This window comes from Ambystoma mexicanum, chromosome 1q (assembly GCF_040938575.1).
Source record: "Ambystoma mexicanum isolate Mex_15411 chromosome 1q, UKY_AmexF1_1, whole genome shotgun sequence".
NCBI lineage: Eukaryota > Metazoa > Chordata > Amphibia > Caudata > Ambystomatidae > Ambystoma > Ambystoma mexicanum.
In genome coordinates, this window is record NC_090922.1 from 797,631,732 (window position 1) to 797,652,728 (window position 20,997).

General features: G+C 46.7%; 1 protein-coding gene across 1 annotated transcript in view; it reads left to right on the top strand.

The window, feature by feature from the left end:
- The window catches only part of PLA2G4A (phospholipase A2 group IVA), a 2,090,704-nt gene that overhangs the window by 1,171,579 nt on the left and 898,128 nt on the right, over nt 1–20,997 (top strand). The window contains exon 10 of the mRNA XM_069641387.1: nt 15,428–15,650. Within this exon, the coding sequence (XP_069497488.1) occupies nt 15,428–15,650 (223 nt within the window). The remainder of the gene's footprint in view (nt 1–15,427; nt 15,651–20,997) is intronic.

The following is a 20,997-nucleotide window of genomic DNA, read 5'->3' on the forward strand; positions in this document are numbered from 1 at the left end:
CCTGGATGCGCGCTGGATCCAGACGACGGGCAGCTTCGAGGAAAGGATCAAGCTCGACGAGAGTTTCCGACGAGCGATACGGTGGTGGGGCACCCGCGCGCATCTGACGGCGGGCATGGACTTCCAGACCCCAGCCCACCAGGAGACTGTGACCACGGATGCCTCCCTGGAAGGGTGGGGAGAGCACACCGAAAATCTGCACGCAAGGGGACTCTGGCTCCCGACGGAGAAGTCCCTGCATATCAACGTCCTGGAGCTCCGTGCAGTGTTTTGGGCCCTCAGGTCCTTCCTTCCGTCCCTCAAGGGCAAGGTGGTGAGGATCTTCACCGAAAACACCACCACCATGTTTTACATCAGGAAACAGGGCGGAACCAGGTCCCCAGCGTTGTCCAAGGAGGCGCAGGAACTGTGGCATTGGGCCGTCGCCCAAGGGATTTTTCTGGTGCCGTTTCATCTGGCAGGGATAAAAAACACCATCGCCGACTCACTCAGCAGGGAGCTGCGCTCGTGCCACGAGTGGGAACTACGGCAGGATCTGGTGGATCGCCTCTTCCGACGGTGGGGCACACCCCAGATCGACCTGTTCGCGACGGCGACGAACACCAAGTGCCGGAGGTTCGCCAGCAGGTTTCCCCAGACGAGGAGCATGGGCGATGCTTTCTCGTTCCCCTGGGAGGGCCTGTTCCTCTACGCGTTCCCTCCCTTGCCTCTGCTAATCCGGCTCGTCAACCAGCTCAAGAGGTCACGGTGCAGGATGATCCTCGTCGCACCTGCGTGGCCGAGGCAGATATGGTTCCCGGACCTTCTGGACTTGTCAGCGTCCCCGCCGATCAAGCTGCCGGCGGACGCGGATCTACTCTCCAGGGAAGGAGGCGCCATCCTCCACCACGACCCGAAGTCGCTGAACTTGCAGGCCTGGCTCCTGCAGCGCTAGAGTTTGGAGGGTACGACATACCGGCCGATTGCAGAGAGGTTCTTGCAAAGGCCAGGGCGTCCTCGACTCTTAAATGCTACGGACACAAATGGAAGAGGTTCTCTGTCTGGTGCCACGCACAGAAGATTAACCCTCTACGGATTACGGCTCCCCAAGTACTGCCGTACCTGCTGACGCTGGCCAAAGCTGGTCTGGCACACGCGTCCATCAAGATTCATCTTGCTGCGATCTCCCGATACACCAGAACCACGGGGCGAACGTCCTTGTGGTCTCATCGTCTGGTGAAAGAGTTCATGAAGGGACTGTTCAGATCGTTCCCGCCGGTGAAGGCTCCGGCCCCGGCGTGGGAGCTCAACGTGGTGCTGACCAAGCTCATGGGACCTCCGTTCGAGCCTCTGCACTCGGCCCCGTTGAAGTTTCTATCGTGGAAAACAGCTTTTCTTGTGGCCATCACCTCCGCACGACGAGTGGGAGAGATCCAGGCCCTTTCCTGCAAGGCCCCGTACTTGACTTTCCACGACACGATGGTAGTGCTCAGGACGCACCCCTCCTTCATGCCCAAGGTACCGTCGGACTTCCATCTCAACGAACCCTTGGTGTTACCTGTGTTCTTCCCGTCGCCTTCGTCGCCGGCTGAGAGGACTTTGCACTCGCTGGATGTAGCTAGAGCGCTGAAGTTCTACGTGGACCGCACGAAGGGTTTTCGGAAGACGTCACAACTCTTTGTGAACTTTGGACCTGTCAATCAGGGGAAGGCTCTCTCGAAGGCTTCCATCTCCAGATGGCTCTCCGGCTGTATCATGTGCTGTCACCGGTTGGCAAACCGACCGCTGCCTGGCCGTCCGAGAGCCCATTCCACCAGAGCGATCGCAGCTACCACGGCGTTCCTATCTGGTGTGCCCCTGCTGGACATATGCAGGGCTGCTACGTGGAGGTCGACGCACACCTTCACGAAATTCTACTGCGTCGACCGGGATTCCAGGGAGGAGTCCAGGGTCGGCCAAGCAGTGCTGCGCAACCTGTTCGCCTGAGGTGAGCCTGGTGAGGAGGTAAGATGCTTAATGTTGAGTTGATGTGATGCTTAATGTTGAGCCTTTGCCACCTCCCGTGGTTGTGCATGTGTGTACTGCTATGTATTCTTTATTCATGAGCATGTGAATCCATGCCAGACCCCATGCTGGAGAAGGAACAAGTTACTTACCTGTAACTGTTGTTCTCCAGCATGGGTCTGGCATGGATTCACATGCGAACCCTCCCGCCTACCCCTCTGCGGCTCTTCACTTGGTCATACTGCCACTTCACGTGCTTCCAAATCTAAAGATGGCTGCCAGAGGCGGTGCTTAGGTAGAGGGCAGTCATTGGCTGTGGTCAGTATGACGCAGAGACCAGTGATTGGTTATTACTACGAAAGACAGATCAGAAACGAAACTGATACTGGTTTTTTCTTTACCGAGGATTCCCAGCCTGACGACGGGGAATATTCATGAGCATGTGAATCCATGCCAGACCCATGCTGGAGAACAACAGTTACAGGTAAGTAACTTGTTCCTTTCTTTCCATGAGCACATACACACTCCTATTAATTTTTCACCAACCTTCAATTGGTAAAACATCCCCCAACCTTGGCATTACTTTCCCCTTTTTTTAATATCTTCCCCGCAGGACCCTGACAGTACCTCCTCCCCCATAAGGCCCTGTCCCAGGGCCAGACTTATCTGGACCCCTACGATGAGCGTCTGTTACCAGTCTAGGGGCATGGACATCCTCAGCCAACTCCCACGATCTCTCTTCTGGACCATAGCCCTTCCAGTCCACCAAATATTGTATCCTCCCTCGAATCGGTCCAGAATCGCCTGCGCCTCATACTCATCCCCATTGACGTCTGTGATCACTTGCCCAGGAACTTCCTGTAGTCTGGCTTCCCGTAAGCATGGTTTAAAAAGACTAATGTGAAACGTTGGATGAATCTTCAAACTCTTTGGTAAGTTCAATTTCGCAGTCACTGTGAACAACCCTCTTTCAACTTTAAATGGACCAATAAAATGTGGGCTAAAATTGTTCTTAACTTTCAAAGCTACGTTTTTGGTATATAACGAGACTGCATCGCCTACCTGATAACTTGGTGCAGCCCTTTGTCTCAAATCAGCAGATTCGTTATATTTCAACTTCTTTGTAAAGCTTCTACAGCCTTTTCCAAGTTCTCTCCCATTACCTTAGGCCTGTTCACATCTGGAACTTGAACCTCCTACACAATTACCTCCCTTAGGAAAAGAGGATGAAACCCCATATTCATAAAAAATTGGTGACCTTGAGGGGGAATCCTTGAAAGATTTTAAAACAGAATTCAGCTAGTCACAGTTAAGGTGTGATGAATCCAATGGACTCGCTACTGTTTTCCTGGCGGTGACCTCCTTCCATGTGGCCACGGGGCGGCAAATGCTACCTTATCCTGTCCATGAGAGCCGATTGTATGAGGGAGAATCACATTGGGGGAGACAACCTCCGGGGAGATATCCTGACTCAATCGGGTGAAATGTGGTATTCCCCTTTCCCCTTTTAGGATGAATCCCCATTTACGACAATCAAATGGCCCATTGTAATATCGTTCCTCTTGCACCTGTAAAGAGTACTAGAATGCTTTGGTAACATCCCAAAAGCCAGCTCTCAACTAGGTGACCTTTATAAAATTATGAAAGACACTTTTCCTAGCTCCACATTCTCTTCTTCCAAACATAGTTTGCCTAACACCTATTTCAAACATTTATATAATATTCTCAGAAAGTTATTACTGTTCCCACAATCCCCACAACACTGGGATGAAGAAGAGGAGAGGAGTAATGATGATCACTTCCCACTGTCCGCGTCTATTCCTTCCTCACATCCTATTGGCCAAAGCTGATATAAAATGCAGGAAAGTCTTGGGAAGTGTGAGAGCTGTCCCTGGAGGACCTGGCTGCAGGATTTGTGTGGCAGAAGGGATGGAACTGTGGACTGGCTGTTTGGGACAAAAGAGAGATGAACCCTTGCACGCCACTGCTTAAGGGGAGCTGGGAAGTGCTGGAGGAGCAAAGAGGACCAGTCTGGTCCATGCAGAAAGGAGGAGAACCACTGGGTATTAACCGGGTACCACAGTCCAGTCTGGAAAAGATGTGACTGCTTCAGTGAAGGCAGACGGAGGCTGGAGGCGCGAGCCGGTGTGCAGAAACTGGAAGCACAAATTGTTGTGGAGAGCCTGGAATTGCAAGCCGGTGTAGAGGAGTGAGGGAGCTCACTTGAAGAGAAGGATAGAAACGTGGTGTGAGTGAGGCATGCTGTGGAAATGTCCGGAACCACAAGAGGGTCCCTGGCCGTCCAGCAACCAAGCTAAGTATCCTTGTCCTTATCCAAGAAGTCAGGTTGCAAGTGTGGAGCCGTGAGGAAGCCTGGAGAGAAGTCGGAGCTGCCCAGAGTGGGAAGCCGATGGAGAAGGTAGACCGCGTTAACGCAAGCAAGCCCGAAAACGCTAGTGTCAACCGTTGAGTCTGCCAAAGCAGAGTGAGGTCCCTTGGGTGTTGCAGCAACCTCGCCTTAGAGAGATAGAACATTGTAAAGTTATAGAAAGTTAATTGACAAGATTGTTTATGAATCAAGAAGGCTAAGTCAGAAGATTTTGAATATTGTGAAATTACGGGAAGTAAAGTGATTTTGTCAAGTAGGTATAGCAAGAAAGGTGTATGCTACTTGAAGATAAAGAGAAACTATAAGCCAAGAGAAAGCCTGGTAACTATACACAAGGAAATTGCGAATACAAGAGAAATCTTGGCAATCATATGCCAGGCAGTTGCGAAATACAAGAGCAGTCCTGTCAGGGGAGTACACCACGCAATTGAGTGGAAGAGAAGTCTTGGCAGGAGAGTACACCAGCCAAAGTGCAATCCTACAAGGAGTATCAAGCAGAAACTGTGTTTGTTAAACAAGGAAGGAACTTTTTGTTAAAGACAAACTTAAAAGGCTGAACAGTGTTTGTCTAACAGGATTGTTGTGAGCCAAGAAAGACACAAAGGAACTGTTAGACCCAGAGACATTTGTGATACCAGTGAAGAATCCAGGGGAAAGGGAAACCCACCTCTGGAGTTAAGGTATTTTCAATTTCTGGAGAACATTTATGTTGGAGTTATCCTACATGTAAAAACACTTTTTAAAGATACCAGTTCTAGAAATTTGCCTTGTCACTTTATTATTTTGTTTTAGTGTGAGGGTCAAAATAGATTTTTTGCACACAAGGACAGCTTTTGATTTATGGCATCCTGACAAAGACAGATCCTTTGTTTTTAGTTTTGGATTTTAGGTAGGGAAACTCCTCTTTAGAATAGGCTCAGACAGGCATATTCCCAACCCCTTTGTGTCTGGCTTTCATTCCTGACCCCCTCACAAACTCCACCCAGCCTTCTCCTGATCTTCGATAACAGCTTAAATACTTCCCAAGCTCCCGGTTGACCCCTTCAGTCTGCCCATTAGCCTCCGGATGATAACTTGTGCTTAGCTTGACATCAATTCCACACTCTTTGCAAAAAGCATGCCAAAATCTTGAAACAAATTGTGTACCTTTGTGTACCTCTGTCCGAGATTACTTCGCTATGAAAAACATGGAGCCTCACTATATTTTGTTGGAAAGCTTGTTCCAGTGGCAGGCCGTTTGATCAGAATAAAGTGCATAGCCATAATTAACACATCCACAATAACTCATATGGTTGTACAGTCTTTATCTGGAGGTAGATCCACAATGTAATCCATTGAAACCATGTGCCATGGGTAAAGAGGAATCTGTAGCGAATTTAGGAACCCAGCTGGCTTCTTGTTTTGTCTTGCCCCAAGCAAATACTTCACTGGTCTTCACATAATTCAAAACCTCTTCTCTCATCCCTGTCCACCAAAATTCTCATCGAAGTAATTCTAGAGTCTTTCTATAACCAGGATGGCCTGCAAGTGAGGAATCAGGGCATTCTTTCAAAGCCTCTTCTCGCAGATTCTCAATAGGTAAGTGTAATTTGGAATCAGAATACGGAAGACCCTTCTTGACCTGCCTCACAGGATCCATTCTTCCAACTGTTCTGTAGTCCACTGATGGCGAATTGGTTCACCAAAGTCTGTCTTTTTGGACCTCACCTACGAAAAAATTCTTGCCCTCCAACAAGGGAAGTGGAACTGACAAATGTACCTTTTCACTTCCAGGCTGGCATCTAGACTGAGCGTCTGCCTTGCCATTCTGGCGACTATGCTTGAAGATGACGACAATGTCATACTCAGCAAAAAACAAAGACCAACAAAGTTAGTGTGGAGTTAGTCTTGGCTTATCGCAGGAAAGTAACACTTCTGTGATTGGTTAACAGCCATCCTATGTCAGGCTCCCAAAAGGTAGTGTCTCCACTCTTGAAATTCTGATTTTATGACCAATATTTCCGGGTCCGAAATAGTGTAATTCCATTCAGCAGGGAAACATTTACTGGAGAAAAATGCTACTGGGTGAAGCTGACCTGTAATCAACCACATGTTGTAAAGCGCTGCCCCCATTGCAGTATCTGATGCATCAGCCTCAACTAAGAAAGGCTACTCCACATCTGGAAGTAACAAAATCGGTCCTTTAGTGAATTTCTCCTTAAGATACTGGAAGGCATCCTGTGCTTCAATGCTCCAATCTAACTCCTTCCTTTATTCAGTAATCTAGTAAGAGGCGTCACTACCTGAGAAAAGTCTCTAATGAATCTTCAATAAAAATCTGCAAACCCGATGAAACTTTGGATGCCTTTTACACAGGTAGGTGCTGGCCAATCGATCACTGCTTGGATTTTACTCTGGTCTATTTCCAGACCTTTCATCAAAATTACAAAGCCCCAAAACGCCCCCTTTTCTGTGTGAAATTGACTTTTCTCCATTTTTGAAAACAAATGATTATCCCTCAACTTCTCGAAGGCTCTATGGACATGCTCTACGTGCTGAGTTAAATACTTTGAGAAAATTAAAATGTCATCTATGTACACTATAACGAAAATATCCAGAATCTCTTGTAGCACTTAATTTAGAAAAAACTTGAAGGCAGCCTGGGCATTACAGAGACCAAATGGCATTACTTGGTATTCAGAGATGCCGAACCTGGTTCTGAACACAGTCTTCCATTCATCTCTCTCCCGAACTGTAATGAAATGAAAAGCTCGTCTGAGGTCCAATTTCGTGAACATCTTTGTGCCCTGAATTTTGTCTAACATTATTGATATCAAAGGGAGAGGGTGTCTTAATTGTGATCTTGTTTAAGGTTCTGTAGTCGATGCAAGTTCACCATGTTTTATCTTTTTTTGGCACAAAGAACAAAGGTGATGCCACGGGAGACAGAGAATGTTGAATTAACCCTTTTGCCAAATTTTCCTCAAAGTACTCCTTCAGATGTTCGTTTTCCTGCTCTGTTAATGCATACATTCTGTTACATGGAACTGGAGCTCCGTCTTCAAGATCTATTTTGCAGTCATAAGAGCGATGCAGTGACAATTAGATTGCTTCCTGTTCATCGAATACTTCTTCAAAATCCTGAAGGCAGAATTCCCACTATTGCCCTTATTGAATGTTCATCCACTGTACTTCCTGCCAAACAAGCTCCTAACTCAGATTCTTCTTCCCCTTTTCATCGTGAGTACCTCCAAGCAAGCATCGTTCCCTGCAAAACTCTGAGGCAAATGTATGGGAGGACAGGTCAAAGAGACCCCCCTCCCCTGCAGTCCCCTCCTTGTGATGTCTGACTCGTCAGGGGACCCCCTGCCACCGGGGCCCAGGTGGTGGGTGGACCACTGGCTGACACATTGACCAAACTTACTGTATTAGGCTAGGCCCAGGAAACCATTTTGAAAACCAGAACGCCATCTTAAGACATGACTCCATGTGCGCTGCAGCACGGCCCCCACCTCCAGAGAATCCTCGCCTACCCTGTTGCCCTTGCTCCTTGGCAGATCCACTGAAAGCCCGTTCCCACGAGCAGTCGGACCTGAGCTAGTGTTAGAGCAAACACTGTATCTTTCACCTTCTGCAGTGAATCATTATCCTCAGCATGACCCGGGCAGCGGGGCTGGCTTGGAAAATAACTGTAAACCGTCCTCGATGAAACAAAAGCCTCAAACCCCACACCAAGAAACTGCTCATACATATATATATATTACATTTCAATGGTATCCCTTCTGCACGACCCACGTGGCAAAAACCTACAAACGCTACTAACTGCAGAATGTATCATTGTGTGACCACATGGTCACGATACTCAAACCCCCTCAGTATGCGCACCCACTCAGGGCCCCTGGCCTCCTACTATGTGCTCCTCCAGGGGTGATGTAAAGAGAGCGATACCAAGTCCTTATGCCATGACTAACTTCATACTGCTAGAGTGCAAAGGAACACAAGCGCGACAGTACTGCAAGCTTATGTAAATTGTTTTAAGAGATACATAGAATACCATCAAATGTGAATGTACGAGTTTAACGTGTATTGCTGCTGTCAACCGTATTGGTCTGTTGCTCCTGCGTGCTCCACTAACCCTAATGGTACCTCATGTATCGCGTTTACAATGTGATGCTAAAGCTGCTAATCTTGCGAATACTTACCCTGTAGTGACTAATAGAGCTGTTGATATAGTTAACGAATTCTGAAATAAATATGTACTGATGTAAATATTATAGACATGTAACCCCTTAGCCATTTTTACATTATACGAATCCTTTCGCCTTCAATACAATTCAATACAATTTGCAGCTTGCAAGAAGGCTATCATCGCGGGCATATCCAAGGCCACCTCCCCTCCCTTCCCATTGAAGCCTGCCAGAGAAAGCAAAGGCCGAGCTACATCGCTTCACCTCCCCCAATTCGGCTTTAGCCGCTTCAAGCATTCATGATTCCCCCGCAGCTCACATGGCCACGAACAGCCACCTGAATTATTTACAGCCCAGCAGCAAAATCAGGCCATAACCAGAGGCGCCCCCTCATAGGTCCCACAACCCACCAGTTCACCCCAGATTAATGACTCTTGTAAAAGGCACCTAATATTGCACCAGCATTGTGTAAAAGCATCCGTCATGACTTCTAACGAGACCCAAAGCTCAGACAGCTTACCCCGTGCCCTGAGACCCGATCCCCGTGGCCTATGATACCTAGTCAACATAATAACAGCAACCCTGTATTGATGTATCGCCAAAGAACCCGATCTAATGCGCATTCCTCCTGTGTTGTATTAACTTGTAGAATAACCTATGGTAGGATTTACAAGGCAACTGACATTGCTGCATTGAATGAATGGGGTGTGCCTGGCCCTTAGGGCAGAAAGCCAAGAAAGACGTCCATCAATGACACTGACCACGCCTGACCGGATAGCGCCTCCCAGATGAGCCCAGCTGACCTGCCCACCCCACGTTGGCACCTGACGGTGTCCACCAACCACGGAGCGACGCATCACAACTGCACATATAGTTAGTCGACGCCACCCAATCCCCATGTACATGTGCCCCATATAGTGTGTAGGTGCCTATGACACTTTTTGGAAATATAAATGCCTGTCTTTGCGATTGTCAGACAGAGCGCTCTGAGTTTGCAGAGTTCTTTGCATGCCCTATTTGACTTGAATAAAGCTTCCCTTAAGCTCACCCGCACTTGGTCCCAGCCTTATTCCCATTCGTGGGAGAGTCCGTTATTGCCTCTCATTGCGAGGAGGGTCGTGCTATCTGGGGACGCTCGCCTTCACAAACTCCACAGTTCTTTTTCCCCAATCTATTATAGGTTTGTGTAGCATTAACCATGGCATACCAAGAATTATTTTTCATTGGGGAGCATTGATAAACTGAAACACCAGTTCCTCCCTGTGATGGCCTAACAATTTTACTTCCAACAATTTAATTTTATGAGTAATGGGTTCTGACGATAACTGGGTCCTGATAACTGATTCCCATATACTGACCTGACCTATTCTGGAAACAATTGGCACCCCCAGATGCCTAGCTGATTTCTTGTGCATGAAGTTCCCCTTGACACCCGAGTCAATCATACTTGGACCACTACACCTCCACTTGCCTTCCCAATGTAAGGATACTTTTAGAATATGTGGCACTGCCATCTGTATTCTAATTGCCACCTGCTGTTCCTTTGTCCGGAAAGATGAAAATGTTTGGGGTGTTTGTGGTCATCTTCCCACAAAGTGATGCTATCCCCGCAATACAGGCAGAGGTTCTCCTTTCTATGTCTTTCCTTTTCCCCCTTTGTCAAGGGTGGTCTTAACTGACTCTCGCTTTGGGCTCTTGACTTCCTTAACTGTTAACTACCCCTTAGATCTTTCACTTCTCACCAGATTTCTCCTCTGAACATTCCTCCTTGACACCATCCATCTCGCATTTAATCTAACTTCTTGGTTGCATGTTGAGGCTAGTTCTATAGTTGATCAAGTAAATTGTCTTCATCATTAGGCAAACAGTAGATTCAAGCTGGAGAGACTTCACTACGGTACCTAACCCAGGCAGGTGGTAAATGAATGGAAGTCCTAGAGGGACAATGGCTGGCACCAACAAGTGAGACTGTGAGAAAACTTTGAAGGGGCAGACCCAACTCTTTGGGGACCACCTGAATTGATTTACTTGATTGCAAAGATTGTGACTATTTTATTAGTTGGATTTGGTGCACTATTTGCGGTTTTTGCGAGTCTACAGGTTGGTCACCTAAATGATTTAATGACCCATTGGGTGCCACTGTGTGCCTTTTGTGGCCACTACTAAAGGGTGCTGAGCTTGCTCTTCTTAGTGTAGCACGAGGATACTACCACTGGTTAGGAGTCAACCACGGGGCATTTTTACCTTCTGAACAGCCATTCCCTGGTGTGGTCAATAAGTCTCCAATTCCAGAATTCAACAACTTTACCTCTGCTTCCATTGACAAGATTGAGTTTGCAATGTCCAGGGACTCCTTCAAGAGGTCAATTACTGACCTCATTATTGAAAGATGGTTCGCACATAACCCCAGATTTCAAAACAGACCTTGTGTGCAGTATACATTTTCTCTTAAGAGTTTCCCTGGGTCTCACAACTCATAATGAAGTAAAGCCTTGGGTGTTGTCAGTTGTGAGGCGAAGTAGTGCAGAGGAGTCCTCAATAATCTGCGTTTGTCTGCCCGGTTGTCCCAAAGGATTTAAAAAGCTTCACCTTCTGGGGGAATAATTGACCCCAAAAACATTTGTAGAAGACATTGGGGAACCCATCAGGACCTGGAGCTTTGATTTCCAGGGCCGTGATCGGGCACTCCATTACAACCTTATCTGCCTCCGACAGCTTGGGAAGAGCCCCGGCAGCCTCCAGCCCAGATGCACTTTCTCCCAAGAATTTGGAGAAATATGGTTCCATAATCGGTATGTTCTCCTTTTCCCCCCAGCAGATAATCCCCTCCCATTTTCGCAGGGCTCCTATTCAATTGTGTCTGTGCTAATTTCAATTTGCCCACTAAGGATTTGTTTGCCTGGTCACCCGTGGTGTAGTATTGTTTGGCATTTATTAGGGAGTTGGCTGCTGTGCCTGCCTGTACGGCCTCTGTCTTGGCTCGTGCAACCCTGAGGGCTCTAAGGGACTGGAGTGTGTTCCTCCTTTTATGTTCCTTTTGCCTGTCATGAAGTGAGGGCCTTCGTTCAAGTCAGGGCTGCCTTTTTCCCTATAAGTTCCCCTCGCAACACTACCTTTCCTGCATCCCATACAAGGCCAATTGCAAGCTCCCCAGTGTCATTGTCCCTGAAGTAGTTCTCAATTACCTCACCCATTTCCCGCCTTGCCACCGGATCTCTCAGCGCTGCATTATTTAACTACTGTGGGGCTCGCACTGAGGGGTTTACAATGAGTTCCCGTAGGGAGAGTGTCACAGGAGCGTGGTCAGTGTGTTGCGTGGATTCTATTTCCACAGCCTCTGTATAACGTTCGAGGGATGTAGAGGTCCTAATCAAATCTATTCTGGAGAAAGATTTGTGTACTGACGAGAAAAATGTGAAGTCCCACTCATGCCATGCCTCTATCAGATCGAATTCTCGTAACATACTTGTGATTGCCCTAAAACCTTGGAGATCCGCCTGTGACGCAGGGGTAGTCGTATCCATATGAGGGTTTACCACACAAATTAAATCCCCTCCTATAATCATCGCTCCCTCCTTAATCTCCAAAATAATCAGGACCAGACCATGGACGAAGAGATCCTGGTTATCATTTGGTCCATACAGCCCCACCACCGTCAATGGTAATCCCTCTAACAAGCCCTGTACTGCTAGGTACCTCCCCTCGGGGTCCGCTTTAACCGCTCCCACTTTGATTGGAATTTTCCTCCTCAGCAGAATGGGCACTCCCTTTCTTTTAATCCTGCACTACTGAAATAACCCTGTGGGAACCCCTTGTATTTGAGTCTCTTCTCATCTTGGGTAAGCAAGTGAGTCTCTTGTAAAATTGCCATATCCCACCCCACTCTTCCTAGGCCGTCCCAGAATGATTTTGCGCAGTGTCAGTCTCGCCCTATCGAGTTGGCCCGAATTGACTCTGCCACTCAGAACCTTGGGACCAGTGGCAAGCTGAACCGGTCAACCCGCTCCTCCCATTCCATTTCCATTTCAGCACAGGTGTACATCAAACTTGAACTTATCAACATCACAACGTGCAAACCAAAGTTAACCAACTCTCTAAGAGTCCTTTAAGAACAGATTACATAATGCTCCCACATGAAGGCATTTTACCGATCTCCCCGAGGAACATCCCCCCCCCCCCCCAACTCCCCGAACACCCCTCCTTTTCTCTCCCTCCCCCTGGACCTCCTACCCAGCTACAGCCATACCCTTTTCCCCACAGCATAAATCATTGAACACACAATCTAAACTTGTAACACTTAACTTTAGATACCCCCTCCCGCAAGTTGGCAGAATTTATTTTCAACCTGCTCTCCACAATTCTCTCCAAGGCTGATTGTGACAAAAACTCAAACCGGTGGGACAGAGCTCTGTACTTCCCGCAGACCTAAATCTCTGGCTCGCAGTCTTGATGCCTCAGGGCACAGTCCCCACCAGAGTCCAGGCACCTCTATACCATGGAGGTACGCTCAGGCCGCAGACGTTGAAACAACCGGTGCAATTCAAGTGGCTTGCAAGGCTGCTCTTCAAAGCTGCACCTTCTTCGGCTTTTTCTCCAAAATCTCACCCAGCTGTTCCACAGAGCTTCATAGCTCCTATGCTCTATTGTCTGCATTTCTGTGGGGGTTTGAGATGGGGGCTCACACCGTTTTGGACCCTCTGAACACTCAGCTCTACGTTCAGGTGACTGCCATGAACGTGCCCTCTAGTGGCCTCCCTAAATAAAGTGTTTAATACATCGTTATGGGGCGATGGTGGGAAAGCAAGAATCCCAAAGGATGTTCTCCAGAGGCTGGCGCACTTGGAAGGCTTTGGATTTGCCAGAATACAATATCTGTGCTAATATGCTGCACACACTGCACCATTGGCTTAGGGCAGATCATATGGATAGTCCTCATTGAGAGTAATTCTGTCTCCTCATTCCCACTTGATACTGTACTTTATATGGAAAAGAGGCTCCCTGTTAGTTTAAGGCCTCTGTCGGAGAGACATGTTGTTTTACACTTGTCTAAAAGCATACCACTTTCTGCTTTTACGCTCTATAGACTTCTCTCCTTCTGATCTTGATACGACCTCTCAACATGGTAGATTTGCTTGGGATTCGGATTTGGAACATACTCTGTCTGATATTGGTTGGGTCTGTATATGTGCGCAGGCCCTAGTAGATTTGTATCTGCGTTTTACCCAACAGAAGAGAACTGGTTACATGTATTGCTCCCTGTGGAAAATGTGGTCTTGTAAGCAGTCGGGACAATAGTTGTTGGAACTGTAAAAGGTGTGTGGGTACTACTCTACACATGTTTTGGCTGTGTCAGAAGGTTAAATTGTTATGAGATTAGGTTTTTCAACCTATGGTTCTTGTGTTGGGTCTCACGTATTCCGATGAACTGTCTGCTGGATTTGTTCCCTGCTAATATCATTTTGTCTAAAGGTGTGAACTCTTTTGGACCTAGAGAGCAGTTCTAATGGCCAAGAAGCACATCTTGAGGTTCTGAAAGAGTGATAATAGGCCTACGGTTGATGACTGGCTACATAGCCTGTCAATCCTTTCTGGCAGAGAAAGGGTGACTTTCCAACTTCTGAAGCAACAAGATAAATATGACGATATGTATAGCACTTTTAATCAATTGTATGATTAGTGTTTTTTTATTATTTGAATAATGGATACATTGTTGCTTAGAGTATATGCTCTGTTTGTGTAATTGATACATTTGAATATTCTTGTTCTTTTTTGCTGGAAAATTCATTAAATTGTTTGTTTTAAAACAGGTTAACAATCATTTTAACAGTATTGTTGGGCTGATATTTCCTACTTTAGTCAATTGAAATGGCCATATTGCATTTGGTGGAGAAATGAGACTGCTTTAATACTCGTGTGGGGTGGTTAGCAGTGGTACGGTACACCCAGGCCATTGGCAAATGTGTGTATATTGACTCAATTGACCACTGTAAAATACGGTTTGTGGCTGATTGCTACCCTCCAATAAACATCTTGTTACCAAATACTCGTTTACCAAAGGTGAATGAACTGGAGAAATGTCTGAATGTTATCTAATTATGCCTTTCTGCAGTACTATTCACCTACAAACAGGAGGTATCAAAGTGGGGACATATTTGAAATATTTTGGTTCGGATTATTGATGACCTTATTGCGAGCCAGTAGGATCCCTTATGCCAACTGTACTCTGCCATAAATATCTGTGACAGTTTTTAAATACCAACTGTCTAGTACATGTTTACTGATAAGACTTTATACAGGATGAACAGTTAATTCATGAGACTTCTAAAAATGCGAGTATTGTTGATGTAGAGTTTGATCCTGGGAGCATACATTTTGAATAATCTCATATTTTGGATGTATTTTTGGCAGAGTGAAAAATATGCCGGTGCAAATCTTTTTTTGTTAAATGGCTGAAATAAAAATTGAAATGCAAATATATGCATAGCTTTGATGATCCAGCTCAAACCTGGTGCTTGTAGTCTAGTTAACAGGACATGCATGTGCAGATGCCTTAGCGCTTGTTGAATTACCATGAGATACCTAGTGGTGAAACCCAAGATAACGTCTTGTATGGCTTTCAGACGTGTATTGGGGATATTTTGGAGGCATAATGGTGGCAAAATGTGTTAGAAGAATGGCCGCTTTGAGGGAATAAATAAATGGTATGCCTAAATGTCACTCTTGGACTTAGTAACCTTAAAAATCAAAGGGTACTTAAGTGCAAGTCTTTTATTGTCTTTTGTTTTCACCATTGATTTCATAGTTGAACAGTGTATTAGCTGCATATTTCCTGAAAAATAATTTCAGTTCTGTGTGTGTTAATGATGTTCTCTATTCTGTTCATTCACAGGTACATGTCTACCTTATACTCTCATCCTGAGTTCCCAAAAAAAGGACCTAGCGAAATCAACGAGGAATTAATGCAGTGTGTCAGTCATAACCCAATTTTCCTGCTCACACCTCAAAAAGTGATGCGATACTTAGATGGCCTGTGGAAGAAGAAAAGCTCTGGACAGCCAGTAACATTCACAGATATCTTCGCAATGTTAATTGGGGAAACCTTGATCCATAATGTAAGCTCTGTTTGATTCACCCCTGATTGTGAAGCTGCTTAGTTGTTTGATACTTTGTTACAGGATATTTATAAAGTGCACTTTTACATAAAATTGTGTCATGGTTTACCATCTCAAAGGATTGCTTGTGAAAGGTTCTGTTAAGATTGTCACACTATAGTTCTGTGGTGTCGCTGAGACGTGTAGTCTTGGCAAACAGGGCTGGTACCTATGGGCCCTCCCCATCTCCTGACTGCCACTATTTGCCTTTTGAGGTGATACAAGTGTCTAACTCCTGATGAGGGCTCTCAAGTGTTGCAGATGCACTGGCCTATGAGATGCATGGCATGGTTTACATCAGGTGTGCAGTCCTGGCAGGGTTTGGATTTGTATTTGAGTGCTTTCGCCAAAGCGATTTACAGAATCAGTAATACATTATAATGAACAAGGAATAAATACAACAGAGGGAAAAGTTAGGTGCTGAAAGAGCCGAAAGCAAGTGGTCCTTCAGGCGAGTACGCAAAATATGGTAAGTAGGAGGAAAGCGAATAGGAAGAGAGGGGACAGGATTTAGGAGTAAGGAGTGTGAATGAGTGGAAATAAGAAGCATATTGAGGTTTGAAAACTGAAAGGAGATTGGGAATGTAGAGGGCAAGAAGGGGAATAGAAAGAGATAGATGTGGGCGGGGCAAAACCATGAAGACTTCCATAGGTAGGATGGAGTTTGAGCAAACAGAAGAGTGTGACAGTAGAAGAAAGAATTGACGGATGGTAGAGTTGTTGGTGGAGAGGAGTGAGATGAGAAGTAGGAAGAGCCGTACAGAAAAGATGAGGACAGATAAGTTTGGTAACATGGAAGGAAAGAAAAGGGTGGGCACTACGAAGATTATAAAGATGAAAGTGGCATATATTGGCTGTTTTAGAGAGATGAGCGACGAGTCGAAAATGACTGAAATTGCCGGCAGAGTGTGAGAAGGAGAGGGTAGTAGGAAGAAACGGAACACACAGGGAGCAGCAGAAGAAGGTGGAAAGAAGTGAATTTCAGCTTTGAAAGGGTTCTGGTGAAGGAAATGAACAAACATCTAACACTGAATAGCAAGGAGGCACAAGGATATGATGGTGTCAAAGAACGAGGAGAAAACATGTGAATCGTCGGCATACAAGTGACAGAAAAGATTGAATGGTTTGACCATTGAAGACCATAGAATAGTGTAAAGAGAGGTGCAAGGGTCCAAGAACAGAACTTTGGGGGACGCCGTTGAGTAGGGCATGAGGAGACATGGCCCACCCAAGAGAGTCTAGAAGCGGTTCATGGGATAGAAATGGAACCAATTCAGGACAGTGCCAGAGAAGCCAAGGGAGCAGAGAGGAGAGAAGGGATAGGATGTTCAACAGTATTGAAAGTGGCTGATAGATCAAGGCGAATAAATATGGAAGAAAACTTGTTTTTCTCGGCAGTAAGGAGTGAGACGTAATAATGGCATTTCTGTTGAGTGAGCACAACTGAAGCCGGATTGCAAGGGGTGTTGCGGGTGGGAACGGGGGGGGACAGGATGCGCACATTTATTTAGGAAAGAAGAGATCTGCGTATAGACAGTTCTTTCTAGGAGTTTAGATAAGAATGGAAGAAGCGATGGGGCGAAAAGTAGAGGAAAGAGGGATCCAGATCTAGAAATGAGGTGACCCATGCTGTGGCTTCGGTGGAGAAGTTCGCTGAGGAGGTAAGGTGGGTTCAAAGGATTCTGTGATCTACTTGGTTGAACGCTGCTGACAAATCAAGGAGTAGTAGGAGGGCTGGCTTTCCCATGTCTCTGAACTAGTCTATCTGATTTTTTAGGTCGAGCAATGCTGATTCTGCACCATGGCCTGGGCTGAAGCCAGATTGGCACATTCCTAGAATGTGATTAGTTTCTAGGTAGTGTTGTATTTGTAGGTAAGCTACTCGATCTATGATTTTAAGAAGGAATGGCATAGTTGTGATCGGGGGGTAGTTATTGGGGGCTGTTGGGTCAAGGAGTGGGAGAACCCAGGCTTCTTTGAGGCTAGTGGGCTGTGTCAAAGGAGTCATTGATGAGGGGTGCTAGGGCTTCGGCACAGTCCTTGATAACGCTGGCTGGGCATATATTGGATGTTTTAAGGCTTTTTAGGATAGATAGGACTTCTAACTCTGTGACTGGCTGGAAGCTGAACTGTGGGAAGGTCGGAATGGAAGAGGTGAGACTTTCTTTGTGTTGCAGAGTGGATAGTTTGGAGTGGATATTTTATATTGTGTCTAGTTTGTTGATCATGGCATTTTGGATATTTATGCACCAGGTTTCATCCTTAGTGATGGAGGAGGATGGGGCGGAGGGTGTTTCGAGCTCTCTGAGGATGGTGAAGATTTCCTTTGTGCCTGATTTAGCATTGGCTATTATGGAGTAGAATGTGTTAGATTTAGCTGAGATGATGGCTTGTTTGTAGGTTTTGGAGGCTTTGACAAACTCTAATTTTGAGTCGTCCGAGGTTTTCTTTCTCCAGAATGATTCTGCTGATCGCTTTTTGTCTCCGATCATGTAGGCCAGGTGTGTACCATGAATTCAATTGTCTTACAGGTTTGGCTTTTCATTCTGTTAGGAAGGGGTGACCGTGTCTACTGCGGATGCTAGGATAGTGGTGTAGAGTTTTGCTAAGAAATTCGTGTCACTGATGAGAGGTGGTTCTAGTTTGGGTATGGGGCGAGCTGCGGGTTAAGGCAGGTGGTAAAGTTGGAGTAGTGGTTTTATTATTTATGGTGTGAAGAATGTTGAATGTAATGATGTGGTGGTCTGTCCATGGGTAAGGGTTATTGGATTCAATGGTGATCTGGCATTTGAGTACTGCGATCCAGTCGAGTGTGCAGCCCTTGGAGTGGGTGTAATCATTGATCCCCTGGCTGAAATTCAGAGCTTTCAGGGATTTTGATATTGAGGTGGCCTAGTGATCGGAGGGTTTGTTGAGGCCTTCGTGGAGGTCACTGACGATGATGATTTGAGATGTGGCCTTTATATTGTCTCCTAGGGTGTGGAGAAGGTTTTCCTCAAAGGTGAGGGTTAGGCCTCGTGGGCCATAGATGATGTGGATAGTGATGGTGCTGGTGGGTGAAGTGGTGAGTTTAAGTGAAAAGATGTCTGCATTTCCCTTTAGGGAGGTGTCAAAGGGCCTTATGGTGAGGTAGTCTTTGGGCAGTAAAGCAACTCCTCCTTTTCTGGTGTTTGGTCTATCTCTGCGATACATAGTGTAACCTGGAGGGATGGCTAGATATAAAGCTGGGCCTTTGGCTTCATGAAGTCACGTTTCCGTGATGGCTAGGGCGTCTAGGTTGCGAGATGGTCATGGATGTCTAGGGGGTGGGCTGTCGGAGCCTGCGTTGATCAATGCACAGTTCAATGAAGGGGTTTTGACATTAGTGTCGTGAGGGTCATTAGGGTGGTGGGTGGCAAGTGGTGATACTTCCCCCGATTGCAGAGAGGGGTGATTGTTAGGAGTGGAGGGGTGTGTGTCGGGTGTCTTGATCTGTGAGTTTACTTGCAGAGTGGTGCAGACTATAGAGTCAGTGTTTATGGCTGACTTTCCCTGATGGTAGATCAGTGGTCATATGGGGTTTGGGGCTAGCCTGATGGGTTTGTTTGTGTCGGGTGATGAGGTGGCACATGAAGTGAAGAGTAAGGGGCCTGAAGGAGTTGCGTTTGGTTATATAAGTGTAGTAGTGACACTAGCATGCCAAGCAGGGTTAGCATTATTGGATGTGGCACAGGCATGATCAACAGCATCAATATTGGGTACGGGACAGGCATGATCAACAAAAACATTATTGGGTGCAGTACAGGCATGATCAGTAGCAGCGATATTGGGTGCAGCCCTTGTGGTAGCATTCATGGGGCATTTTGAGTGCGCATTTTGGTGAGTATGCATACAATTGTTTGTAGCATGATAATTATGCTTGGCAGCATTGGTGGTGGGGGTAGGTATGGATACGGCGGCCTTGCAGATAGGTTGAGAGGCAGAGAAGTGGTGTTGCCTGGATTTCCAGCGCAAATGTGTTTAGCAGCAGTAGCTATAGAGAGTGACAGACCTGCAAGGCCTGGGGAGGTGGCTGGTACAGGTAGTGGTTGGCAGTGGACTGTGGTCATCAGCGGGTGCATCGTGGCAGTGGGGCGGGCGTCTTGTGACTTGTCCGCGCAAATTCTCAAGAATATGTTCCTAGAGCTCAATGGGCGTGGGCAGGCACAGTGCCGGTGTACAATTTAATTTTACGCCAACGCCAATTGGTGTTTCTTTGGGCTGTAGAGCGTGGGGTTGTGCACGGTAGGTGGAGGGCTTCCCTCATAAGCTCCTTGATGTAATTGGTGTGTATAGGAAGTTCAGTAGCTCCCTTCGGGACTGGACCTGAAGTGTAGACGTTGGTGCTGACGGCCATCTATATTTTCTAAATGTGCACAGACCTTGCATCGTTCAGCAAAGTGAGTTGCACAGTCGTATTGCAAGCGGCGGTAAGAGCATAGTGCGGGTTGTAATCAGAATCTCCAGCCGTGCTGATGAATGTCTCGGTTTGTGACCGTGCTGTGCGACGCTATGACCGAACTCATGAGGAGGGCGGGCAGGGTTGGAATGCAGGCTTCTGCTGTTGTGCTCATTACAGGGACAAAGCCAATGCTGGCATGAGGAAGACAGTAGGGGAAGGCAAAGGAATAAGCTGGGCGCATGTCAGGTGTATTATGGATTTTGTATACGATGGATTAAGGGCTTTGGTTTACAGATTAGCTGGACTAGTGGCAAAGATTAGCTTACCATTTGAGTTGATGCTGGGTAGGGCTGCATCGCGCGCCGCATGCGTAGCTTTGTGCGTAGTGTGGCTAAGACCGACAGACCATAGACGTCGGCCTTCTGTGGGGGCTGGCTTCACCTCTTAGCTCGGGGGGGCGGCGTGTCCAAATTCGGGAATTGCCCAATCAGGATGTTGCATGCCCAAGGCAGCTCGGGAGCCTAGTGTTGACAAAGGCATGGTGGCAGCCATCTTGGAAGGGTCGAGTGGGCCTCCAGACCCAGTGCTTCCTCCAGAAATAACATCACTGGTCATATGGCCCTGAAACATAAGATTCTATGCATAACAAATTGAATTAAATGGCGCTCGCCTTAAAAGCTGCGTTTGTTGGAGCCCTTCCCACAATCATTTCCCTTGGGGTATACAAAAGTGTCATCACCTTGTTGCCTTGAACACCAGTTCCTCTGCAACACCCACAAAGGATTTATAGCTTTTCAGTGGGCATTTATTGTTTCAGCTCCCTGCTATCTAGCAATCTTCTGTTAATCGGTGTCAATAAGACCCCCCGCCCCCTTGTATTTCTCTGTC